The following is a 22409-nucleotide window of genomic DNA, read 5'->3' as shown; positions in this document are numbered from 1 at the left end:
AGAAATGTAGTATTCTATAACAATGCAAAATAATTTCTTGCTGAATAAGAGGTCTTGTGACAAATGTTACATGCTACAGTTTGATATTTATGCCATTGCATAATTAATTCCACTTCACACACTCTTTAAAATGTAAAAATAGGAGGCAGCATATTGTGCATTCTGCACATTTTCATGACACTAATGTTCCATTTCAACAAGGGCAGTGTGTTGTAATTAGATCTAAGAGCCGTCACTGACACTGGCCACTAGGGGTCATAAAATGGGTTACTTGGAAGCATTCTAATATTAACCCTCACATGATCGACCTATTTTAATCTTAGACACTAGTCAGAACAAGATGTTGACAAACAAAACAAAAACCACACCAGACGCAAGGATAGGTTTTACATATAAAAATAGTTTATAAACCATGCAGGCAGGATATATATATTCACCCACGACACACTCATTAAAACACCTCAATTAAAACAAACAAAAAAAAGAGATCCCAAAAAGAAAGAAATGAAGAAAAAAAAAAAGATTATCATTTGTTTTTTGTAGCTCAATTGCGCACTAAAGTTTAGTCTGTGGTCTTACATCAGATATGTACACGTGGTTAACCCATAACCAAAATAAATATAGGATACACGCATACATGTTTTTAAGATAAGGATAAATAATATGTAACTTTCTCTGTAAAAAGGCAATAAGCATGAAGATGCGAGCAGGGTACGGATTGGAATCTTTAAAAGGTCTGTGGCGACGGATACCTCACTACAATCTGATGAGAGCTCTGGGAAAGATTCGGTACACTCTCTGTTCCCAGAGTTTGGGCCCTTTTAGAAGCAGTGGATATCGTAGATGGGTGAGCAGTCTGTTAAAAACTACATACAAATATATTGCACACCTCTAGGAGAGAAAAGCAGTCTTTAATCCGGACACTTAAAATCATGAGATTTCGCACCCATCGGAGGAGTGAACTGGAGCACCACCGCCTGAACTTAACTGCAAATTTGTATAACGCAAGGCAGTGTGTTTTTTGTCAGCCTCTTCGCGTTTTCAAGCCCTTGTTTGTGCTGGTATGCAAGAATACAACAGACCTGAGTCCGGTGTGCAGCCTTGATACCCTGATAGAGCTTTATGTGCATTTGGCTGCAGTAACGGTCAGTCTTCTGAATGTGACGCATGCACTCGAGTCGAGTCTCCTCGTCCCTTTCTTGAAATCTTATAGGATCACCTAAAAGCTTTTAAATAAATACATTGCTCACCTGTCACATAAACTGTGACAAACATGACAATCTTTCCATAATGCACTTTAAAATACCTCAACATAATGTCCTTTCGAAGAAACCCATGACCTTTGCCTATTGTGCCATTCGTGAAGCCCTGATGGTTTTTGGCAGCTGTTTTTAAAACCATGTCAAGGTCCTCATATAAAAAAAATATATATATACGGCTCCTGGTGCCATACTGACAGCGGGTTTTAAAAAGTTAACATGGAGGTAGTGGGGCAGGGCTCAGTGGGGACAATCAAGTCCCCCATTAAAAGATCCAGCCACTTATGTTTTTTTAGCATAAAAAAATGAAATCAACTGTTTTGTTTGGACCAGGCACTGACGATATTCAGGCACACAGAGTTCCTGCTCTCTCGACTGTCTTTATAATACTCTAAACGCATGCTTTCATTAAAACCCCCAGTTCCCTGTACGACACCCCCTCCCCATCCGTCTGAAGCTGTGGAATGAACTACGTGTGGTGGATCTCATGGAACATGAGTTCGCGTGGGATCTGTGTCTCTGGGCCGTACAGCTTGGACGCCCGTCGCTCGAAGGCTGACACCATCTGCTTCACGACCTCGTCGAAGAAAACGGTGGCCAACTGAGAATGCAGGAGCGAGCGGAACTCGAAGGAAATCTAGGAACGGACAGAAGCAGGGAATCACAGACAGTCTCAAGTAGACATTTATAAAGCTCACAAGTAGGGTTCCTTAAGTAAAACCCATAAAACTTTCAAGAGAGACCTAACATAAGCTCTAGGTTTGTTAAATGATGGAACACGCTAAAAGTCAGCGTGATAACTTATACACAAAATAATTACAAAAAGGTTTAACTGTCAAACACCAGAAGCAATGAAACTGATTGGTGGATCTTGTTTCAGCATTATAGCAAAGCCACTGTTAGGAATTCAAAAACACACCAACTGATTAATTTACATTTTTCACAGTGCTTTATGTGATGAGTAGATTATTCATTTCCTTTTAATAGGTGCCAAGTACAGCCTTTTTTCTTTTCTTTTCTTTTTTACTGATTTTCAACTTCTGCTTTGAATCAAATGTTATCAAATATTGTAATTCATAAATGTTATAACTCATCTCAGAGCTGGTTCAAGGCTCAAAAACTCGGTTTAATTAATGGTTTAATTTAAGACTTAAGAGAAACTTAATGGGACACAAACTTCATTGGTTCTTGAGGAAGCTGAAATGTACATGCCTGACATGCAAGAACCACTGAGGTTTGTTCTTGCATGCCAGGCAAGTACATTTCAGCTTCTGTTTGACATATTTGATGAGCTTCATTTATGTGTGTTGATCAATGTTTATATTTGAATAAAGGCTTGAAGTAAATCTGTTCATTATATGAAGCAACAGTGTCTGAAGTGTTCTGGCTTAAAGGGTTAGTTCACCCAAAAATGAAAATTCTGTCATTTATTACTCACCCTCATGCCGTTCCACACCCATAAGACCTTCGTTAATCTTCGGAACACAAATTAAGATATTTTAGTTGAAATCCGATGGCTCAGTGAGGCCTCCATAGGGAGCAATGACACTTCCTTTCTCAAGATCCATTAATGTACTAAAAACATATTTAAATTGGTTCATGTGAGTACAGTGGATCAATATTAATATTATAAAGCGACGAGAATATTTTTGGTGCGCCAAAAAACCCCCAAAATAACAACTTATAAAGTGATGGCCGATTTCAAAACACTGCTTCAGGACGCATCGGATCATAAATGAATCAGTGTATCGAATCTGCTGTTCGGAGCGCCAAAGTCACATGATTTCCACTGTTGGCAGTTTGAAACACGATCTGAATCATGATTCGATACACTGATTCATTGTGCTCTGAATCTTCATGAAGCAGTGTTTTGAAATCGGCCATCACTAAATTAGTTGTTGTTTTTTTTGGCGGACCAAAAATATTCTCGTCGCCTTATAATATTAATATTGAACCACTGTACTCACATGAACTGATTTAAATATGTTTTTAGTACCTTTATGGATCTTGAAAGAGGAAATGTCATTGCTAGCTATGGAGGCCTCACTGAGCCATCTAAAATATCTTAATTTGTGTTCCAAAGATTAACGAAGGTCTTACGGGTGTGGAACGGCATGAGGGTGAGTAATAAATGACAGAATTTTCATTTTTGGGTGAACTAACCCTTTAAACTTTCAATGGAGGGACAGAAATTAAAAATACTGAAAATAACCTCATTTGTGCTTCAAAGATAGTCTAAAGGGCTTGGGATGACATGAGGGTAAATAAATGATGACAAAACTTTGATTTTTTTTTAACTATACTTTTAAGTATGAGCAATGGTAAAACGGTAGTCTTTGCAAACACCCCTAAATATACTTCAGTCTTAATATTAAAGATAAAGATACACTAAATATACTTAAGACTGCTAAAAAGGTTCAGCTCTATTCTTCTATTCCATCTACAAATGCTGAGTAAACTAAAAAGAATGTCAGTTTCAAAAGCATTCCCAAAGTCAGTGCAGCTTAACCTGAGGATGATAAACCAGTTTGTGTTTGTAATACTCACAGAAAAGTCAAGGGTGCATGTACGGGGGTAGCCAGGAAGACCAGGACTGAAGCGCCATACCGTTTCCAGGTGATTGAAAAGTTTTCCATCAGAGCAAGCCGCCTTAAGAGCAGAAGTTAAAAAAGACTTGTAGCTCACACAATAGATTAACAAAGTCTTATAACACTGTATATGCAACTAAATCACTGCCATCAATTCATACAACAGATCTATATTAAAAAATGAAGACGCATATACCTTGACCAAATGAGGGCGGACTGTAGAAACGAGAGAGGTGTAGTTTTCTACCACAGGAGGGAAGCCCACAGTCAGCTTGGCCTTGCAAAATCCTGTGCGGCGGAATACAACGTCTGAACGCTTGCACCAGGGCACGAACAGCAGGTAGTCTTCAACTTTGGCCACAACCTCATACATTTCCTGCATTGAGTATCTGCATGCCATAGAAAAAGACTGTTAGCCAAGATAATACAATAATGTTCTGTGTAAATGACACTAGTGGTCGACCGATATATCGCCAAGGCCGATATATCACCCGATATTTGGCATTTTTAAAATATCACACACAGTGCTCACATTCTCCGTCTTCATTAGTTTACGGTCTCTGTTTAACGGTCATATTTAATTATTTATTATTTTTAAAAAAATATATATTATTTTTTTTTTCATTAGATAGAACTGTTAAACAAGAAAGTAAACAGTATGCGAAAAAGTATAGCTATTGCTTTTATATTAGTAACAGAAAGGCAAACAATTAGGCTATAATACTTTCTCATTTACCGTCAATCAGCAAATACGCATCTATATCATTTAAACAAATCTGTGAATATCTAATAAAATTTAATTTCACAAACCTTGCCGATTTAATCAAATCCAGCTGTGAGATCTTGTGAAGTGTGCATTTGTAGCCTGCATGAACACGTTACTGTGCATGACGGTCTGTCCGTGCAAAGTGAATGTGGACAGGAGTAGAGCTCAGCTTCACTGGAGACGCGATCGACAAACTTTAAATCTTTTATTTTTTTAAATATGCTGCGCTATATCCAGTTGCCCACTATGTCATATTCATATTGTTTTCACTGTGTGCTGTATGTAAAATTAGTGTTACCTTGTCTTTATATGAAAAAAAAAAAAAAAAATAGGATTGCCAGTGCGCACAAACTTACTAGATAATTGAGTGCCCTGTTACAGTATTTACTTGCTTTTTATTCATATCTTTTTAAACAATTACTTTATTTGTGAAAAATACTGTAATGGGATTGCAGATTCAAGAAGTATAAGCATGTTTATTTTAAAGATTTATTTTTTCAATTTATTTTCATATTATTTATTTCTAATTTATTAAATATTAGTTAAAATAAATATTAAGTTATATTAATTATATATCGGCCACCCTGCTCTCTAAGATATCGGCATCGGGCGTCAAAAAACCAATATCGGTTGACCACTAAATCACACCAATTGTTTAGTTTTTAATTTGGGAGTATATCTCTTAGTGGGTAAAGGTCTTTCAACGCAGGTAAGCGTAGTAATTTAGCAGACACTTTAGCTCAATGAGATTTACAGTACACTGAATACAGTGGAGTAATTCAGGGTTAAGTGCTCAAGGGCACAATGGTGATAGCTCATAAACTTTCTGATTACCAGCCCTGAGCTCCTTCAGCCATTACGTAACACCACAGAATCTGCAGTTAGTCTGAAGAGTTCGATGACCTTTTCTATAAATGAAACTATGGGGTCATGGCAGTTCATAACTTTACTGCAAAGGAGATTGGATGATTTAAATATAACTCATCAACGTACAGGTGTGACCCAAACAAAAGGTTGTTGCTAAAGACGAAGATGGATTTAGTGCTGTCACTGAAACATGTATCTGACAGTTGATTCAGACAACCAATCAGATATGAAGGCACAGATATCAGTGTGGGATTGAGTCACTGCTGAACGTCACTGCAGAATGGAATCAAGAAAGAAGAAAGGTCAAACACTGTTTGCTTACAGTTAGTTTTTTGTACACAGGGTCTGTCAGAGGTAAAAGTGGACACGTCTTAGGTTTGAAGGTCTCATTTTGGAGCATTTTAAGACCTTCAAGGTAAAGATAAAAGATAAGATAAAATGGTCTTTTTTTTAATCTTAAAAATACTCAAGTCCCTCCAAATTTGCTTGTAAGACACAATCCGACCAAAACGCACAGGTGCTCAGGATTGTTCCTGGATATTCACATAATCATTTAGCATATTCACATAATGCTTTTATCCAAAGCTACTGACGGTACATTTATTACAAGGACTTCCCCTGAAGCAATGTATGGTTCAATGCAAGGGTACAATGGTGATTCTCATGACTCCTTACAGCCTTCTGTGGCCTGTTGCACAAAGCCGGTTTCAGTTTCTACCCAGTTAAGTTCAAGATTAGTTTGAGCACACTCTGGTTTTTCGTGCTCATGAAGGCGGATTGGTTTTTAGAGGGTTTCGTTGCTATGGTAACTTAAGTTACATGGCTAACCTGCTCCGGAGCAGGTTTTATTCTGGCATCGCAGACCAAAACTTGACCAATCAGCTGTGATTAATGTGACCTGTAGCTGATGAAGTAAATCCACTCCCCCTGTATCTCTCGCTCCAAATTAAATCAGTTTATAGTGAAAACATTTGCTGCTAATTATTTATTATATTTGCTGCATGTTCCAATAGTCTGAAGTGTGCAACATGTAGACATTTTGCTATTCCATAAGGTCAGTAGAACTATCAAATTTATTAAATAAATTTGAAAGGTTTTTCAAAATAAGTAAGTAAATAAATAAAAAAATAAAGGTAGAGGGGCTGTGAGCTAGGTGGCTCTTTTCAAGTGTAAGTAACACCAAAGTGAATTGCTTATGTTGTTGTTAGTATGTCATAGGTCAAAGAACACATGGGTCAAAGGAGGATGCCAACATGGTGGATGTAGTGTGTCCTGGAATTCATTTACTATACATCTGTACACCTATAGTTCACACTTCATAGACTGTAGACAAGTTCTTCATTAAATTTAGTATGTGTACATGTGCTGGGGCTCTATTCTGCAGGACAGCTGATCCTCTGCTCTAATATTTCAGGCATCAGTTGTCAGAAGCGGTTCCTAAGTAACTTGTGATGACGTGAGTAAACCAGTACAGATCCATACTCCAATAACCCCAGATACCTAGAAAGCTGACATAATAAATATTCCCATGCCCTGTTACATAAACAACATTTGCCGGGACACTGGGGCTAAAGTAATCATGGACCTCAATAAAAATTATAAATAGAAACAGATCATGCACCATATCCAACTTGGTTGGGAACATACCCAATAATGCGTCTTTCAGAGTACTCCTTCCTCTTGTTAAAAGACTCAGAGAAGTTGAAGAAGCTCCTGGCAGGAGCCACCACAGCACGACCTGACACAGACCTGAAGAGGGGCGGCACTCTGGTCATCAGAATTCCACATGAAGACAAATATCTGTTGACAAAACAGGGTGAAATGATGTCATTCGGCAACAGCATACTCAGTACCTATACACAGACAGGTAGTGGCATTGTACAAGACTATGTACTTTGTTAGTGTGATATTTTATCTGCTTGTTGGATATGTCAAGATAGTAGACGACTACTATGAGTCAGATAAGAGTGGAGAGACCCAATGAACAACATAGATAGTGGTTTGCAATTAACAAGATTTGGACTCTTAATCAAGACAGAGCCTTGATTAAGAATAGTGAAAACAATTGCTCGTTGGCCTTAATCTACTCCCAATAACATGCATTTTCAGACAACAAAAAAAACCTGAGTTGTCCTGGTGGGCGCGCACACAAACATATAGCACAACCACTGTAGTTCAATTCATGAAACGACTCTTTGAAGCCAGTTCTTTTAATGAACCATTCAATAAGTTTCACAAACTTATGAGCTACCACCACACTGAATCACTTTCAGTGATGTCCGTCTCAACATTACTAAATTACTTGAGGCATCCCTAACAAACAACTGAACAATTGTTAATAAATTATATTATAATTATGGAGACTCTTTATTGTTACTTTTGTTACTAAGATTTGAATTAAAAAAAAAAAAAAAAGGCAAACAGCTGTCAACAGCCTTTCCAAAATCCAAACAGCATGTGATAATATGTGTAGCCTAGATGTGGTTGCAAAGATCGTGTGCAAATTTTGCAATTGTGTAAACATGTAGCATTTAAGAGTTCCCTGTATTGTTTTAATTGTTATGCACTGACTAATTGAATTTACAAAGGCTATGAATGACAAGCTTTTGAAATGCTAATGAGGGGCTTAAAAATGCCAACAACTGTGATTCAACCAGCCTTACAAATTAGACCACACAAGCAATCCACAACAGAAGCTGCATAAAGCTGTTGTGTATTAGAAACTGTACTTCTTGATTCAAACAGTTCATCATTAACTACAAAACCTTATGGAGTTGCACATTCATGCCGTGGGAGCATGGTTAAAGGAAATATATGATATGCAATCCATTACGTTCACCTGCCCTCTATTTGTCAAGACATAAATCACAAGGAGAGGGTGACCAATATAACCAAGTCAAGGGCAGTATTAACAAGCCATTCCATTAAAATGCATCTGATGTATGTCAGATCAATCACGTACACGTATCTGAAACACAAGGGGATGGGGCTTTGCTCTAAAAATGGCACAATATCTCCTCAATGGAAAGAGCGGCAGCCAAATTCATTCATGTGGTCGCAAGTGCTGCTAAAAACTGTGAAGCATGGCGTAACTGTGAGAGCCGATGGTGACGGAACAGACACTTCAGATGGCCTTATGCCAAGCAGTTATAGCACTCAGCACTTGGTATGGGTACACTACGTCCCTGGCCACAGGTGATACAACGTCACAGATCGGCTTGTGACGTCAAATATTCTGCAGAATCTTGTAAACTCATACCTGCAAAGATGTCTTGAAAGAATTACTAATCTAAGAAATTACTAATGCAAGAAATCTAAGAAATTACTAAGAAATCATTGTGGCACTATATATGTGGTTACATGATGGGTGCCAAAAGTTTGTTTGTTATCTCCCCAATACTAATAATAAAAAGATTGCATCTGATCTGCCACTATATTAAATAGTTAAAACTGAATTAACACTAGCTGTATGCAGTTGGTGACCAGATTTTCCAAAAACTGAAAATCCCACACTTTTTGTTGTTTCCCTTAAAAGCATATGGTTGCATCTGAGATTGGAGCTATATTAAAAAAAATCGAATAAACACCAGCTGCATGCAGCTGATAATCAGTTATTCCAAAAATGAGAAAAGCTCTTGTTAGATACACCTGGTCAATTACATAATATCTTAACCTTGCCACTGTCACTTATCTGGCAACCAGATATGTGACTCGCTCCCACCCTCCCTCCTAAAGTTGGTGTTCTTTTACACTTTTATTTGAGCTCGACAAATGCATTAATACATTGTTGGACAGTAAATAAAGGTTTTACTAACACAAAAGTGTCAGGTTGGCCTTAAATTGTATCCACTTATAAAAGCGAAACTAACCGTCCAACTATCGTCAGCAGCTCGCGAGTTATTTCACTCAACATTTCGATCTTAACATAACCGCACACAGACCGTGCGAAACATTAAACCGTCGGTAATTACCTCACTCCATTCCTGCCCGGTGTTTCTCGACTGGTTGTGGACGGTAAGTTTCTGATACATTCCGCCACCTCTCTCCTCAAACACCGGGAGCCTCTCGCCATCTTCACTTCACCTCTTTTTCGCCTCCAGTCGAGAACTCTTTTCCCGTCTCGAAGACCAGCCTTCTCAGAGACCCGCCCTAGGATCTCATTGGCTGAGGCTGTTTTTCTTGGCTTCTGATTGGTTGAAGTCTGCGTCCGTCACATAGTGAGACTACTGACGTAAACGTTTTAATTGTGCAGAGGGTTTGCGTGCGCAGAATTGTCACGGGATGCGGGATTGGGTTGCCCAGACTGCGCGACCTACAGTGCATAGTTAGTAAAGGTTACAGCTAAATTTGTTTGAGGACGCAATGTAAAAGCATTAAGTTTGAAAAAGATAAAATACATTAAAAACGAATATACTCTAGGGAAAATTACTTTAATTTAAAATGCATATAACTGTCCCGTATTATAGCTGTTATAAAAAATACTACTGTACTAAACTGACTGATTGTCATTATATCAATGAAATTGATATAATATAAGTGAGCCCTGATGCAATTTTTACAACGAGGTATTTTCCATAGTAGTTGGTCTCCCTCATTTTAATGTGCTGTATCTTTAAATTTCCCTTTAAGCTATCAAATTTTGATAAGAAAATGCTAACTGCCTGGCAGCTGATCGCTAACCTCACATTTATTAATTTGTAACAACTAGAATATTTAAAATAATAAAATTATTATACAAATTATATATCATGTACATTATGTATTTCTTCCAGATCCAAACTAACGCCATTACTTGGCTCATATCAGTAAATGCTGAATATGTTTTTCAAAATCATTTCAAAAGTGCATTCCAGAGAAAATGTACGCTATTCTTGATTCTCCATAATGCTTTTAAAAACTGTAGTTGGATCTCTGCTTCACTGTAACGTATCCATTTGAAACAATATTATTTTTTTTATTAGTTTTATATAATCCTTCTGCTTGGATCAGATTTAGAACAGCTGCTCTTTTGTACCGATATGAAAATAACGTCCTTATGCCATTGCTCGGAATAATGTGGTCTTTGCCACATAAATATTTCATTAATTAAGGTGTGTTATAAATAGCTTCAATGCATTTTATCTTGATAACCGATATCTTGGAGTCTGCAATAAAAATGTACGCACAAAGAAAGCTACACTATGGCTACATTTCTCAAGTAAAGAGGGGGTAGACTACAGAATGTTGACATTTGCCAGCTGTGTTGACGTCTGATGCTTGTGCTCTGCGCATGCGCGTTCTTGTGACCGCAGTAGAGTCGGATGTGCAGTTAAAGGCCTTCCGGTACTGAGGCGCACACAGCAGCACGAAAATGGCGCAGATCGCCAAAACACATGACGGTAAATTTATTCAATTATTACTTAAGAATGTATCGTATTTTGTCGTTCATACATACATATTGTAGTTGGGGTGCAGTTTCTTGTCTTAAAAGTGGAATTAGCGGGAAATAAGCAGAATTAGACCAGTTTGAGGCGGTGAATAGAATATGGCGTCTGGTCGTTGAATAAAACTTGGCCGTGGCGCACATGAGAAATATCAACAAATCCTGGAGATTTGTATTGTGGTCTATAGCAGAGTTATGTCTAACATTCATTTGCAGAAATACGTATTTCTCCTTATGCAATTTGTCTGCCTTCATTGTGTACATGTTTAAATACACTGGTTAAACGCCGATGTATTGAAACCAAAATGGCGTTGCAAACACACCGTCAAACACAGAACTAAAGTTTTCCCAATCCACACTCAATTTAAACCTCTTGGTAGATAACAAACCACAGAATGGGTAAACTTTAGTTTATAGAAATGAGTAGTATTCATTGTCCAGATATATGCTGTGCTTATGTAAAACGCGTTAATCTTTATGTAGAATAAACAATATACATTACGGACTATTGTTTATATTATAGTAGATTGCGATGTATCTCTCTCTCTCTCTCTGTATAGATAGATATTTATATTTATATGGGTCACATAGAAATTATTCAATAATTTCTTGAAAGTTAAAAATATTTTTTAGCAGTTTATAGGTAGTTTGGGGTTCTGATCTCTGGTTGTTGTTGTTTTTTCTTAGACATAGAGGCTCAGATCCTGGAAATCCAGGGGATGAAAGCCGCCCTGGCAGAGGGAGCTGATCAGGGAGTCGGGCTTGATTCCACTGGATATTATGACCAGGAGATCTACGGAGGCAGTGACAGCCGCTTTGCTGGATATGTGACTTCAATTGCTGCCAATGAGCAGGAAGAAGTAAGCGATGACATAATGCTCTCAATAGTTTTAGAAGAACCCATGTCAGAATGTGCAAGTACAGCATGGTGGTGTTTCTGATCCCTTCTATTTTTATTTCAGGATGATGATGAAGATTCTTCCACAAGTCTGCTTGGACAGAAGAAACCAGGATATCATGCACCGGTTGCAATTCTCAATTCCATTCCTCAGTCAGATGAGCAGGTAATTAACAGGTTTTTCATCTTCAAGTTCCAACATTCTTTTTGTTTTGCTTTGTTGAAGTCTTCAATGAAGCTTCACTTTATGTATTTCCCAAATGCGTTTGTTGTAGTCTATAAAAGAGAACTGTGATTATACAATATTCTCTTTTTTGCCCACCCTGCAGTATGATCCTTTTGCTGAACACAGACCACAGAAGATTTCGGACCGCGAGGACGAGTACAAGAAGCGCAGACAAAAGATGATCATCTCCCCAGAGCGTCACGACCCGTTTGCTGATGGTAAATTTCACACCATCATTCTCCTGTTTATTTTATCTGTCCATGCCGATCAGTATTTACTCTGCCCATGAAGTTCCGGTCCAGACCGGCCTTTTTGCTGCTTAACCCTTCGAACACCACCCAACAGCTTGCTCTCTGGACTCAACTGACCTGTAAGACTGTCTCAGTAAGACACATATAATTGAATAGAATGCACTGAAAGCTAATTATCATGGATTAATGGTTATAAATGAGTTGGGCAGCAAAGGTTTTGGGAGACAGTTGGTTGGGTGGTGTCATCCGTCTCATCCAGGCATAAGTTGCAGGTAGGTGTGTTGTTCGAAGGGTTAATGTATTTTTTTGTGCGAAACAGGCAGTACAATAGTCAGGCATCTCCAACACAAACACTTTGAAGTATTAGCAAAAGTTTATTATTACCAGAGGCTGCAGCATACTGTCGTTGTGCAGTTACAGTTTTATTTTCACTTTTCTCTTGTTCCATAATATATTCTAGATATTTGCCCAATGGCATGTTTTCTAGACACCTCTGATGTGTCAAAGTGAGTAATTTTTTTTTTTTTTTTTTTTTCCCAAAAAGAGTGAAACTCTATATAAACTTGAGCCACCTGTGGACAAACATTACAATTAACTGTGTTTACCGGTTGTATTGTGTTACAAAGTCAAATTGAACATCCAATAAAATTTTTCCAGCTATTTTAGTATCTTTAAACCTATGGCCTGTGGGTGCTTATACCGCTACAAATTAGCAAGGAGTTTAGGAAGTTCAGAACATATTTAAACAGGCTGCACACTCTCAAAACTGCAACATTCAGGATCAGATTATGGGAGGGAATTGATTCTGGATCAGGCAAAACATCTTGCATGTAGTCCCAGACAGAGGAAGCTTTACAAAACTGTTGTGTAAATATATTTCTATTTTATTATTATAAAATAGAGATATATCTATTGAAGAATCTGTGTACCAAGATTCCACAGGCCCATACTAACTGTCCTTAATTTCTCTCCTACAGCAGTACTGCTATGCCAGTCCTGTCTGCACTCTCTTAAGGGTGCAGCAACTCGTCCTGTGTAGGTTATGGTCAACAAAAAGAAGCGTGTTTATCAGATAAATCAAGACCATAGTTGGTTGTTTTGCTCTGGTGTGAGGCCAGAGGGCCTTTCAGGGGAATCCACCATGGTTTCACGAAACCTTTTTTAAATTTTATTACTTTTATGAAGTTCTATGTTATTTTTAAAGCCTCATCAAGGACAATTTTCACAACTTCATGTCCTCCCTTCTCATTTCAACTTTTTTTTAAAAACAATTCATCATAGTTTTATTTTTTTAATGAAACCAGATGCACCATTATGCACTCAAGTGTGCGTTTTAAGTCCTTAATCTGTTTGTGCTTTACTTTTTAAAGATTTTACTAGAATTCCCCGAAGTGTTCAGTGTCTCTGACTGCAACACGTATAGTAAAAAAAATTATTTAGAAGTCGGTTTTTGAATACTACAAGGTTTTTTTTTTCCCTTTTTTGTTTATAAATGAGTGACAAGAGCAGAACAGGTGGTATGCTATTGTGTGTGTGAGTTCAAACCCTTTTCCAAAGTGTTACTAATGGTAAAGAGAAATTTTCTAGGCTTCTTTTCTGCCGGTTGAAGTCTGACTGCAGAGGGACCCTTGGCACTGAAAGTGTACGTATTCTGGAGAGCGCAGCCCAGGACCCTGCATCAGTGATGGCTATATCCTCTCCTTATCTCCTCTTAAAAGCAACAGAAACCTCTTTGTACCTGCCTGTTCTTAATGTATGACTGTAAAGAGTGCTTAGCTTTTATTGCCTAGGGTTGTTTTGTGTTATGAGAGGACAGTAATTTAAACATTTAAGGCCATCTATTCAGGGACAGTTGACTGTAGTGTTTTGTGTGTGAAAACATTGGTTTTGAGACTCACTTGGCTGACCTTCTCGCATTTTGTTGGTGCTCTTTCGCATAGGGGGCAAAACACCGGACCCCAAGATGCAGGTCAGGACGTACATGGATGTTATGAAGGAGCAGCATCTGTCCAAAGAAGAGGTAAATGTTTCTCATCGTCATTGTGCTTGTTTTTTAGTGTTCAAAAAGTCACAAAGGAAAATTGAGAGATTTTTCTTTTGACTAAAACTGTCCATGTTACTTTCTACAGAGAGAGATCAGGCTGCAGATGGTAGAGAAAGCAAAATCTGGAGAGCTGAAAGCAGTGAACGGCTCTGCTGCTTCTCAGGCTGCTGTGGCCAAACGCAAACGTCGCTGGGATCAGACAGCTGACCAAACCCCCAGCAACGCCACACCCAAAAAAATGTCCAGTTGGGACCAGGCAGATGGATCTTCTGAAGTCAGTCTGTTTTCTCTAACAATATTAGGGCTGCAACTTATTGTGCTCAGTCTTTAAAACATATGCTTATCAGTTTGTTTAGAGAACATAATATAAAGCATTCTCATATTTGGGCAACTTGGTTCATGCATTAGTTGGTTTCCTTCGCTGTATTTAAAATGTTTTGCCCATACAAATGCATTATTCACTACTGTAAACGCACAAGACTGAGGAATGTTTTTTTTGTGCACAATGTACAAACATTATTAATCAAATTCATCAAAGTGTCAATTTCTACTTTTTCATTATTGATTTTATTTATTTTATCAATTAGTTGTTGCAGCTTAAACAACATTATTATAAAGCCACTTAACCCAGGAATATTGCTAATCATGATCTTCACTTTACCCAGACACCCGGACATACACCCGGACACACACCTTCCAACAGTCGTTGGGACGAGACACCAGGCCGTCCCAAAGGTAGCGAGACCCCGGGAGCCACTCCTAGTACCCGTATGTGGGAGCCCACACCGAGTCACACCCCAGCTGGAGCTGCCACACCTGGTCGAGACACCCCTGGACATGCCACTCCCGGACATGGAGGGGCCTCTTCCAGCGTGCGCAAAAACAGATGGGATGAGACACCAAAGACAGAGAGAGGTCTTTTATTTTCTGTCCATATTGTTGTACAATTTCTAATAGTAGGTACTTAAAGCAGAGTGGTTATAAGTTGTTTTTATTTTGTGTTTCAGAGACACCTGGTCATGGCAGTGGCTGGGCTGAGACTCCACGTACAGATAGAGGAGATGAGTCAGTGGGTGAGACGCCCACCCCGGGTGCAAGCAAGAGGAAGTCAAGATGGGATGAAACACCAGCCAGTCAGATGGGCTCTTCAACTCCTCTGCTCACCCCTGGAAAAACCCCTCTGGGTACACCTGCCATGAATATGGCCACGCCCACTCCAGGTACAGGACCAATGCTGTTGTTTATTTCTGTAGTTGTTGAATGTAATGATGTTTTTTGCATCAATTTGTGGACATTGCTGTAAAGTTTTCTATGTTTGCAGGCCACCTGATGAGCATGACTCCAGAACAGCTGCAGGCTTGGCGCTGGGAGCGAGAGATTGATGAGAGGAACCGCCCATTGACTGATGAGGAACTGGATGCCATGTTTCCAGAAGGATACAAAGTATGTAATTACATCTAAAGAACACCTTTTGTTTCTGTCTGAAATCGAATTAATTGACATTCCTCTGGAGCTGACTGGTTTTCATCTGCCTATTCTTCTAGGTGCTGCCTCCACCTGCAGGCTACGTGCCCATCCGCACCCCTGCGCGTAAGCTAGCTGCCACTCCCACCCCTATCGGAGGAATGACTGGCTTCCACATGCAAACAGAGGACAGATCTATGAAACAAGTCAACGACCAGCCCTCTGGAAACCTGCCCTTCCTCAAGCCAGATGACATCCAGTACTTTGACAAACTGTTGGTGAGTCACATGTACAACAGTGATATCCCATGTACAATTTTGAGATACTTTAAAAAAAAAAAGTTTGCAGTATTATTATTTTAGTAATTAATATTTAAATAATAATTATTAGCATTAGTAGTAGCAGCAGCTGCATGAGCAGCAGCTGCATGAGCAGCAGTGGTAGTTTTCAAATTTGTTGTTGCAATAAGCATATTAATAAAAATGTTAATTTTTTGACTGATTACCCCATCTCTGTTTGCAGGTTGAAGTTGATGAGTCCACCCTCAGTCCAGAAGAACAGAAGGAGCGCAAGATCATGAAGTTGCTTCTGAAGATCAAGAATGGAACACCTCCCATGAGAAAGGTTAGTATCCTTTCTTAAACTTAATGGACTGTAACATGTAATCTTGCAAATATGATCCCTAACGAGCTCTCTCCTTTCAGGCTGCTCTTCGTCAAATCACAGATAAGGCCAGAGAGTTTGGTGCAGGACCCCTATTTAACCAGATCCTGCCACTGCTGATGTCTCCTACACTGGAGGACCAAGAGCGTCATCTATTGGTGAAAGTCATTGATCGTATTCTCTACAAGCTTGATGACTTGGTTCGACCATACGTCCACAAGGTAAGTCCAAGTTACCTGTAAGCATCGGTTTTAAAACTTGAGTGGAGAAATGTTCCTTTTCATTGGTGTTTTCTAACTTGCCTGTTTGTTCTTGCAGATTCTTGTGGTGATTGAGCCTTTGTTGATTGATGAAGATTACTATGCTAGAGTAGAAGGTAGAGAGATCATCTCCAACTTGGCAAAGGTAAGATGGTTGACTTAAAATAGCAAATATCATCTTTGGTTGATAACATTATCCCATTGGTAACAGTTATTAATTAAATGTTGAAATTATTAATGCCTTAATCAAATCTACATTTCTTATTTCACAGGCTGCCGGTCTGGCCACCATGATTTCCACCATGAGGCCTGACATTGACAACATGGACGAGTATGTGAGAAATACGACAGCTCGTGCTTTTGCCGTCGTGGCGTCTGCCCTGGGCATTCCGTCTCTCCTGCCTTTCCTCAAGGCTGTTTGCAAGAGCAAGAAATCCTGGCAGGCTCGTCACACAGGCATCAAGATCGTACAGCAGATCGCTATTCTCATGGGCTGTGCTATCCTGCCCCATCTCCGCAGCTTGGTGGAGATTATCGAGCATGGTTAGTATGGCATTGTGGTGAAGTCTGTCCGACTCCATCTGTATTTGGGTGTACCGAAATTCTTCAACATTGTCTGCTGTATGGGCCACTCTCAATCTGTTGTTTTTCCCTCAGGTCTCGTGGATGAGCAGCAGAAAGTGCGAACCATCAGTGCTCTGGCTATCGCTGCCCTGGCTGAAGCTGCTACGCCGTACGGTATCGAGTCCTTTGATTCTGTGCTGAAACCTCTTTGGAAAGGTATCAGGCAACACAGAGGCAAGGTGAGCATGTTTGATCAGTGGAAAATTGTTTTATTTGTACCGTAAGTTTGCTTTCAAATGTAGGTTAAAAGGATTGTTATTTTTAGTAAATGTTTTTAACAGTATTTTTGTGTTATCTCAGGGTCTTGCTGCCTTTTTGAAAGCTATTGGATATTTGATTCCTCTGATGGATGCTGAATATGCCAACTATTACACCAGAGAAGTGATGCTTATTCTCATCCGAGAGTTCCAGTCTCCTGACGAGGAGATGAAGAAGATTGTCCTCAAGGTGCGTCAGGGAAAAAACTATTCAGAAGTATTAAAAACGTGATTTTCGGAACATTTTAGGCTAACCTTTTTTTCTTTTACATTTTAGGTGGTGAAGCAGTGCTGTGGCACTGATGGTGTGGAAGCCAATTACATTAAAACAGAGATCTTGCCGCCCTTCTTTAAACATTTCTGGCAGCACAGAATGGCGTTGGATAGGCGCAACTACAGACAGGTTTGTGAGATCACCTAATTAGGAAAAACTGTAACTATGATCAATACACATTTAACTTTGTCTTTTTACCTGCTTTACAGTTAGTGGACACTACAGTGGAGCTGGCCAATAAGGTAGGCGCAGCTGAGATTATCTCCCGTATCGTGGATGACTTGAAGGATGAAGCTGAGCAGTACAGAAAGATGGTGATGGAGACCATTGAGAAAATCATGGGCAACCTTGGTGCTGCTGACATCGATCACAAACTTGAGGAGCAGCTTATTGACGGTATCCTGTACGCCTTTCAGGAACAGACCACTGAGGTGAGTTTCAGACATTGCTGCAGTTAAACAATCCTGCTCTGTAACTCTTCTTGCATTATAATTTTGCCTGTATCTCCAGGACTCTGTGATGCTGAATGGCTTTGGTACAGTGGTGAATGCTCTTGGTAAGAGAGTTAAACCGTACTTGCCTCAGATCTGCGGTACAGTGCTGTGGCGTCTCAACAACAAATCCGCCAAAGTCCGTCAACAGGCTGCTGACCTGATTTCTCGCACGGCGGTGGTCATGAAGACATGCCAAGAGGTGAGGGAAGCCCTTATGTTCATTTATGGACTGGAAAATACTTATACTGGTTAAATGAAAATATTTATAGTGCTTACTAATGTATATCCTGCTCTGACATTTCCCTGTAGGAAAAGCTCATGGGCCATTTGGGTGTGGTGTTGTACGAGTATCTGGGAGAAGAATACCCAGAAGTGCTGGGTAGCATTCTTGGAGCTCTTAAAGCTATCGTCAATGTCATTGGTGAGTGTTGGCAAAAACATTTCATTAGTGATGCTTGCTAGCCTCGATGCATTACTCCAAAGTATTAAACTTTGGCCACAACGTTTGTTTTTAGTAATGCACTGAAATTTCAGCAACCAAACATTTTCATCCAGAGCAGCAAAAATCACCATAATCGTTTTGAAAGGCTGAAATCATTGACTTAAAAAGTAATGATTAATTAGTGGTTTTCTGATGATGCTATTTGACTTTCAGCGTCTGTTTTGAGCACAACATAGATAAGTTACAACATTTAAAGGTGCTCTAAGCGATCCTGGCTCTAATAACTTCCTGTTGACGCATTTAAAATCATTCTTGTCGGTTATTGACTGGAGCTTGTTTATTATGTTTCGTGGTCCAGGCTGCACCAGGTAGTTTTTGTTGCCGTTTTTGGGGCTTGTGGCGACTACAGAGACCGTTTTTTTTTTTTTTTTTTTTTTTTTTACAGTGTGTTCAGGGGACAGGCAGCTAGCGGATAGTGAGATGTTTGCTGTATGTGACAAAAAATGTTTTGGCCTAAAAAAGTGCGACATTGCTTAGAGGACCTTTAAACATAATGCTAGAGTAGCAGTATGTAAAATTAGTTTGGAACTTTTTAGGAACTTTACCACAACATCCTGAACAGCATTCTGAGTTCAGTTACACAATTCCAAACTATATTTTCGGTTTTGGTTTGGAGCTAAATGGAAACTCTAAATTCAGATTTGGTTAAACTCATTTTGGTGCATCAGTGTTAATAAATTTGATAAATTTGAATATAGTTTTTTACTGCTTTGCTTTCTGTTGACTTTGAATAAATGTTTAAATGTCCCGTTCTCAGGTATGCACAAGATGACCCCACCCATCAAAGACCTGCTTCCACGTTTGACTCCCATCTTGAAGAACAGACATGAGAAGGTGCAGGAGAACTGCATTGATCTAGTGGGCAGAATCGCTGACAGGTCAGTCCTATGGTTCTTTTGCAGAATTTAAGCCATTATTTTTGAAAAATTCTGATAATGCCTCCTAAACGCATTGTGTCCTTTCCAGGGGTGCGGAGTACGTGTCTGCCAGGGAATGGATGCGAATCTGTTTTGAATTGCTGGAGTTGTTGAAAGCCCACAAGAAGGCCATCCGCAGAGCTACTGTCAACACTTTCGGCTACATCGCCAAGGCCATTGGGTAAAGGACAAAATCCTTCTTGGTAATGCAGAATCTGTTATTAGAGGTATGAAAATGTTGACTTCTAATTTGTCCTGTTCTTAATTCTCTAGTCCTCATGATGTGTTGGCCACACTGCTCAACAACCTGAAGGTTCAGGAGCGTCAGAACCGTGTGTGCACAACGGTAGCCATCGCTATCGTGGCCGAGACGTGTTCGCCATTCACCGTGCTTCCTGCGTTGATGAATGAGTACCGTGTTCCTGAGCTTAACGTTCAGAACGGTGTCCTAAAGTCTCTGTCCTTCCTCTTTGAGTATATTGGTGAAATGGGCAAAGATTACATCTATGCCGTCACACCCCTGTTGGAGGATGCTCTGATGGATAGGTAAGGAAGTAGATTGTTGCTTTTCACAAGACAGTTGCCACTTAAATCATGCAGATTGTTTTCAATAGTACTCTATAACTTCCTGTATTTCTGCTCTCGGTTGCAGGGATCTAGTACACAGACAAACAGCCAGTGCTGTGGTGCAGCATATGTCTCTGGGAGTTTATGGCTTTGGCTGTGAAGATTCTCTCAATCATTTGCTCAACTATGTTTGGCCCAATGTCTTCGAAACGTCTCCTCATGTCATCCAAGCTGTAATGGGGGCCCTCGAGGGTCTGCGGGTGGCAATTGGACCTTGCCGCATGCTGCAGTATTGCTTACAGGTACACTTCACTTCCAACATGGAATCTGCACATTTGTTTGCTATTTATATTAAAAAAAAAAATTGACTTATCTAATGGCTCAATGTTTTTTCTCCATCAATAGGGTTTGTTCCATCCTGCTCGCAAAGTGCGTGACGTGTACTGGAAGATCTACAACTCCATCTATATCGGCTCCCAGGACGCACTGATCGCACATTATCCTCTTGTCTTCAACGATGAGAAGAACTCATACGTTCGCTATGAGCTGGATTACTTCCTGTGAATATGTTTACCCCCTTACATGTGCACTCTCTCTCCTCCTATATCTGTCTAATTCATGGTTTATAGGACTTGGTCCATTTTTTATGTTCTCTGGTAGATTGCAACCAGTGCCACAGATTCGGTGGTCTAAAATTAATTTCTTATTAAAAAAACAGAAAAATGTCGAAAAAAAGAATCTGTCAAACGTGACGCTTTTAGATCTTTGGATTAGACGTTTCTGTTTTTACGGCGTGGCACCATGCACAGTGACAGTAAAGGTTGTAGCAGAGTTTCTGAGGAATGTGATTTATCTTCAGTAAGTCTTTTAACTTGAGACTTGTGCTGGTCTGTCAAGTTCACTCTTGCTCAGTCACATCTGTTCTTATTATAATGTTGCTTAGTTTGGCTGAATAAACGTTTGTGTATTAAAAGTCATTGAGCTCCTCTGTGATGTTTTTAATGGTTTAGCACAACCAAACTAAGTCCTGATTTTTTTTTTTTTTTGTGTTAAGTCCTTTTAGATGTTGTCTAAAACTGGCTAAGTTTCATCACCTGGGAAAATCATTCCTAACATTCGAATTTGAAAAATCAACTCCGATTGGACTGCAGCCTGAACATAGACCTTTGATCAAGCTTATTACAAGACGATTTAAACCTAAGTCATGTACTATTAAAGCTTACCATATTTTAAAATTTATGGTTTGGATTTTTTTTTTTTTTGTACAATATTTATTTTTTCTATTTCCTTGTGGAAGGATGTTGGTTAAATGCATCCATTATATGAGGTTTTGTTTGCCTATTTCCCACATTCTGCTTAGACATAACAGCAGACATAGAGGGAAGAATGTCATTTGTGGTTCTGCACAAACATGAGGGTCCTGGAGTTTCTCAGTTTGAAACAATGTGAGGCTATACTCGAGTAGAGAATTTTCAGACATCGTTTTTACATCCATCCTTTCTGATAACATCTGCTCTTTTCCATGAAATTGTAAACAATGGGGTTTATCGTGGTCTGCACTATATGTTTGAGCTGATCTTGACGGAAAATATTTTTTTTAATTTTATTTTTTTTTTGCTCAATGTTCCTTGGCTGCTACTTTTAAATAAAATAATGATTTGGATCAAAAACATATGCCTTTTACCTTGAAGACTTCATGTTCATTCCGAAGTAAATTTGGGAATGTTGAACTCAAACTTTCCTCTCTTTTTATTAAATATTAAAATGTTTTAGGAAATAATTTAATTTCACTATATCCTCCTGTGTAAACGCAACAGCTACTTCCTGTGATCTCCTTTTGACCTGTCAGGCCAAACTCTTTAAATATAGCCTCTCTATCAGTCAGTAACACACAGTCTGTTAGGTGATGTCATCCAGCAGAGCACAAACAAACACTGATATTTGCTTCCAGGGACATTGTGGGCAAGTTCCTGTTTTCAAGTTCATTCCTTGAAAAATGCAGTGCAGTCATTTATTAACTGCACAAGCAACGAGACAAATATAGAACAGCAGCAAATTAACACAAA

At 39.2% G+C, this 22409-nt stretch overlaps 2 protein-coding genes across 7 annotated transcripts; one reads left to right on the top strand and one right to left on the bottom strand.

Moving 5' to 3' along the window:
* Positions 1-380: 380 nt before the first annotated feature.
* coq10b (coenzyme Q10B) lies at positions 381-9609 on the bottom strand. The gene is made up of 5 exons (XM_048193887.1): positions 9452-9609; positions 7128-7280; positions 4044-4236; positions 3807-3908; positions 381-1896 (listed from the first exon to the last, which is right to left on the bottom strand). Exons 1-5 carry the CDS (start codon positions 9550-9552, stop codon positions 1729-1731), a joined length of 717 nt encoding a protein of 238 aa, XP_048049844.1. The 5' UTR covers positions 9553-9609; the 3' UTR covers positions 381-1728.
* A 1091-nt stretch (positions 9610-10700) lies between these two features.
* On the top strand, positions 10701-21320 carry sf3b1 (splicing factor 3b, subunit 1). 6 transcript variants are annotated; one of them, XM_048193871.1, is made up of 25 exons: positions 10701-10858; positions 11590-11762; positions 11865-11966; positions 12130-12244; positions 14218-14297; positions 14407-14595; positions 14987-15236; positions 15329-15541; positions 15643-15764; positions 15866-16063; positions 16308-16409; positions 16490-16669; positions 16767-16853; positions 16981-17251; positions 17366-17511; positions 17633-17779; positions 17867-17992; positions 18073-18294; positions 18374-18556; positions 18667-18778; positions 19617-19737; positions 19826-19957; positions 20050-20322; positions 20429-20645; positions 20749-21320. In XM_048193871.1, the coding sequence occupies exons 1-25, from the start codon at positions 10831-10833 to the stop codon at positions 20905-20907; spliced, it is 3948 nt and encodes a 1315-aa protein (XP_048049828.1). In that variant the 5' UTR covers positions 10701-10830; the 3' UTR covers positions 20908-21320. The 6 variants fall into 6 exon arrangements, 5 of the variants coding, with proteins under 5 accessions (XP_048049828.1, XP_048049833.1, XP_048049832.1 ...); XM_048193874.1 differs by lacking the exons at positions 10701-10858; positions 11590-11762; positions 11865-11966 and adding an exon at positions 13865-13919 and having other exon boundaries at positions 12226-12244; XM_048193873.1 differs by lacking the exons at positions 10701-10858; positions 11590-11762; positions 11865-11966; positions 12130-12244 and adding an exon at positions 12319-13919.
* The last annotated feature ends 1089 nt before the right edge of the window (positions 21321-22409 follow it).

The sequence above is a fragment of the Megalobrama amblycephala genome, linkage group LG6, assembly GCF_018812025.1.
Source record: "Megalobrama amblycephala isolate DHTTF-2021 linkage group LG6, ASM1881202v1, whole genome shotgun sequence".
Classification (NCBI taxonomy): Eukaryota; Metazoa; Chordata; class Actinopteri; order Cypriniformes; family Xenocyprididae; genus Megalobrama; species Megalobrama amblycephala.
The sequence above is the reverse complement of the archived record's forward strand: the minus strand, read 5'-3'. Positions and strand labels throughout refer to the sequence as shown.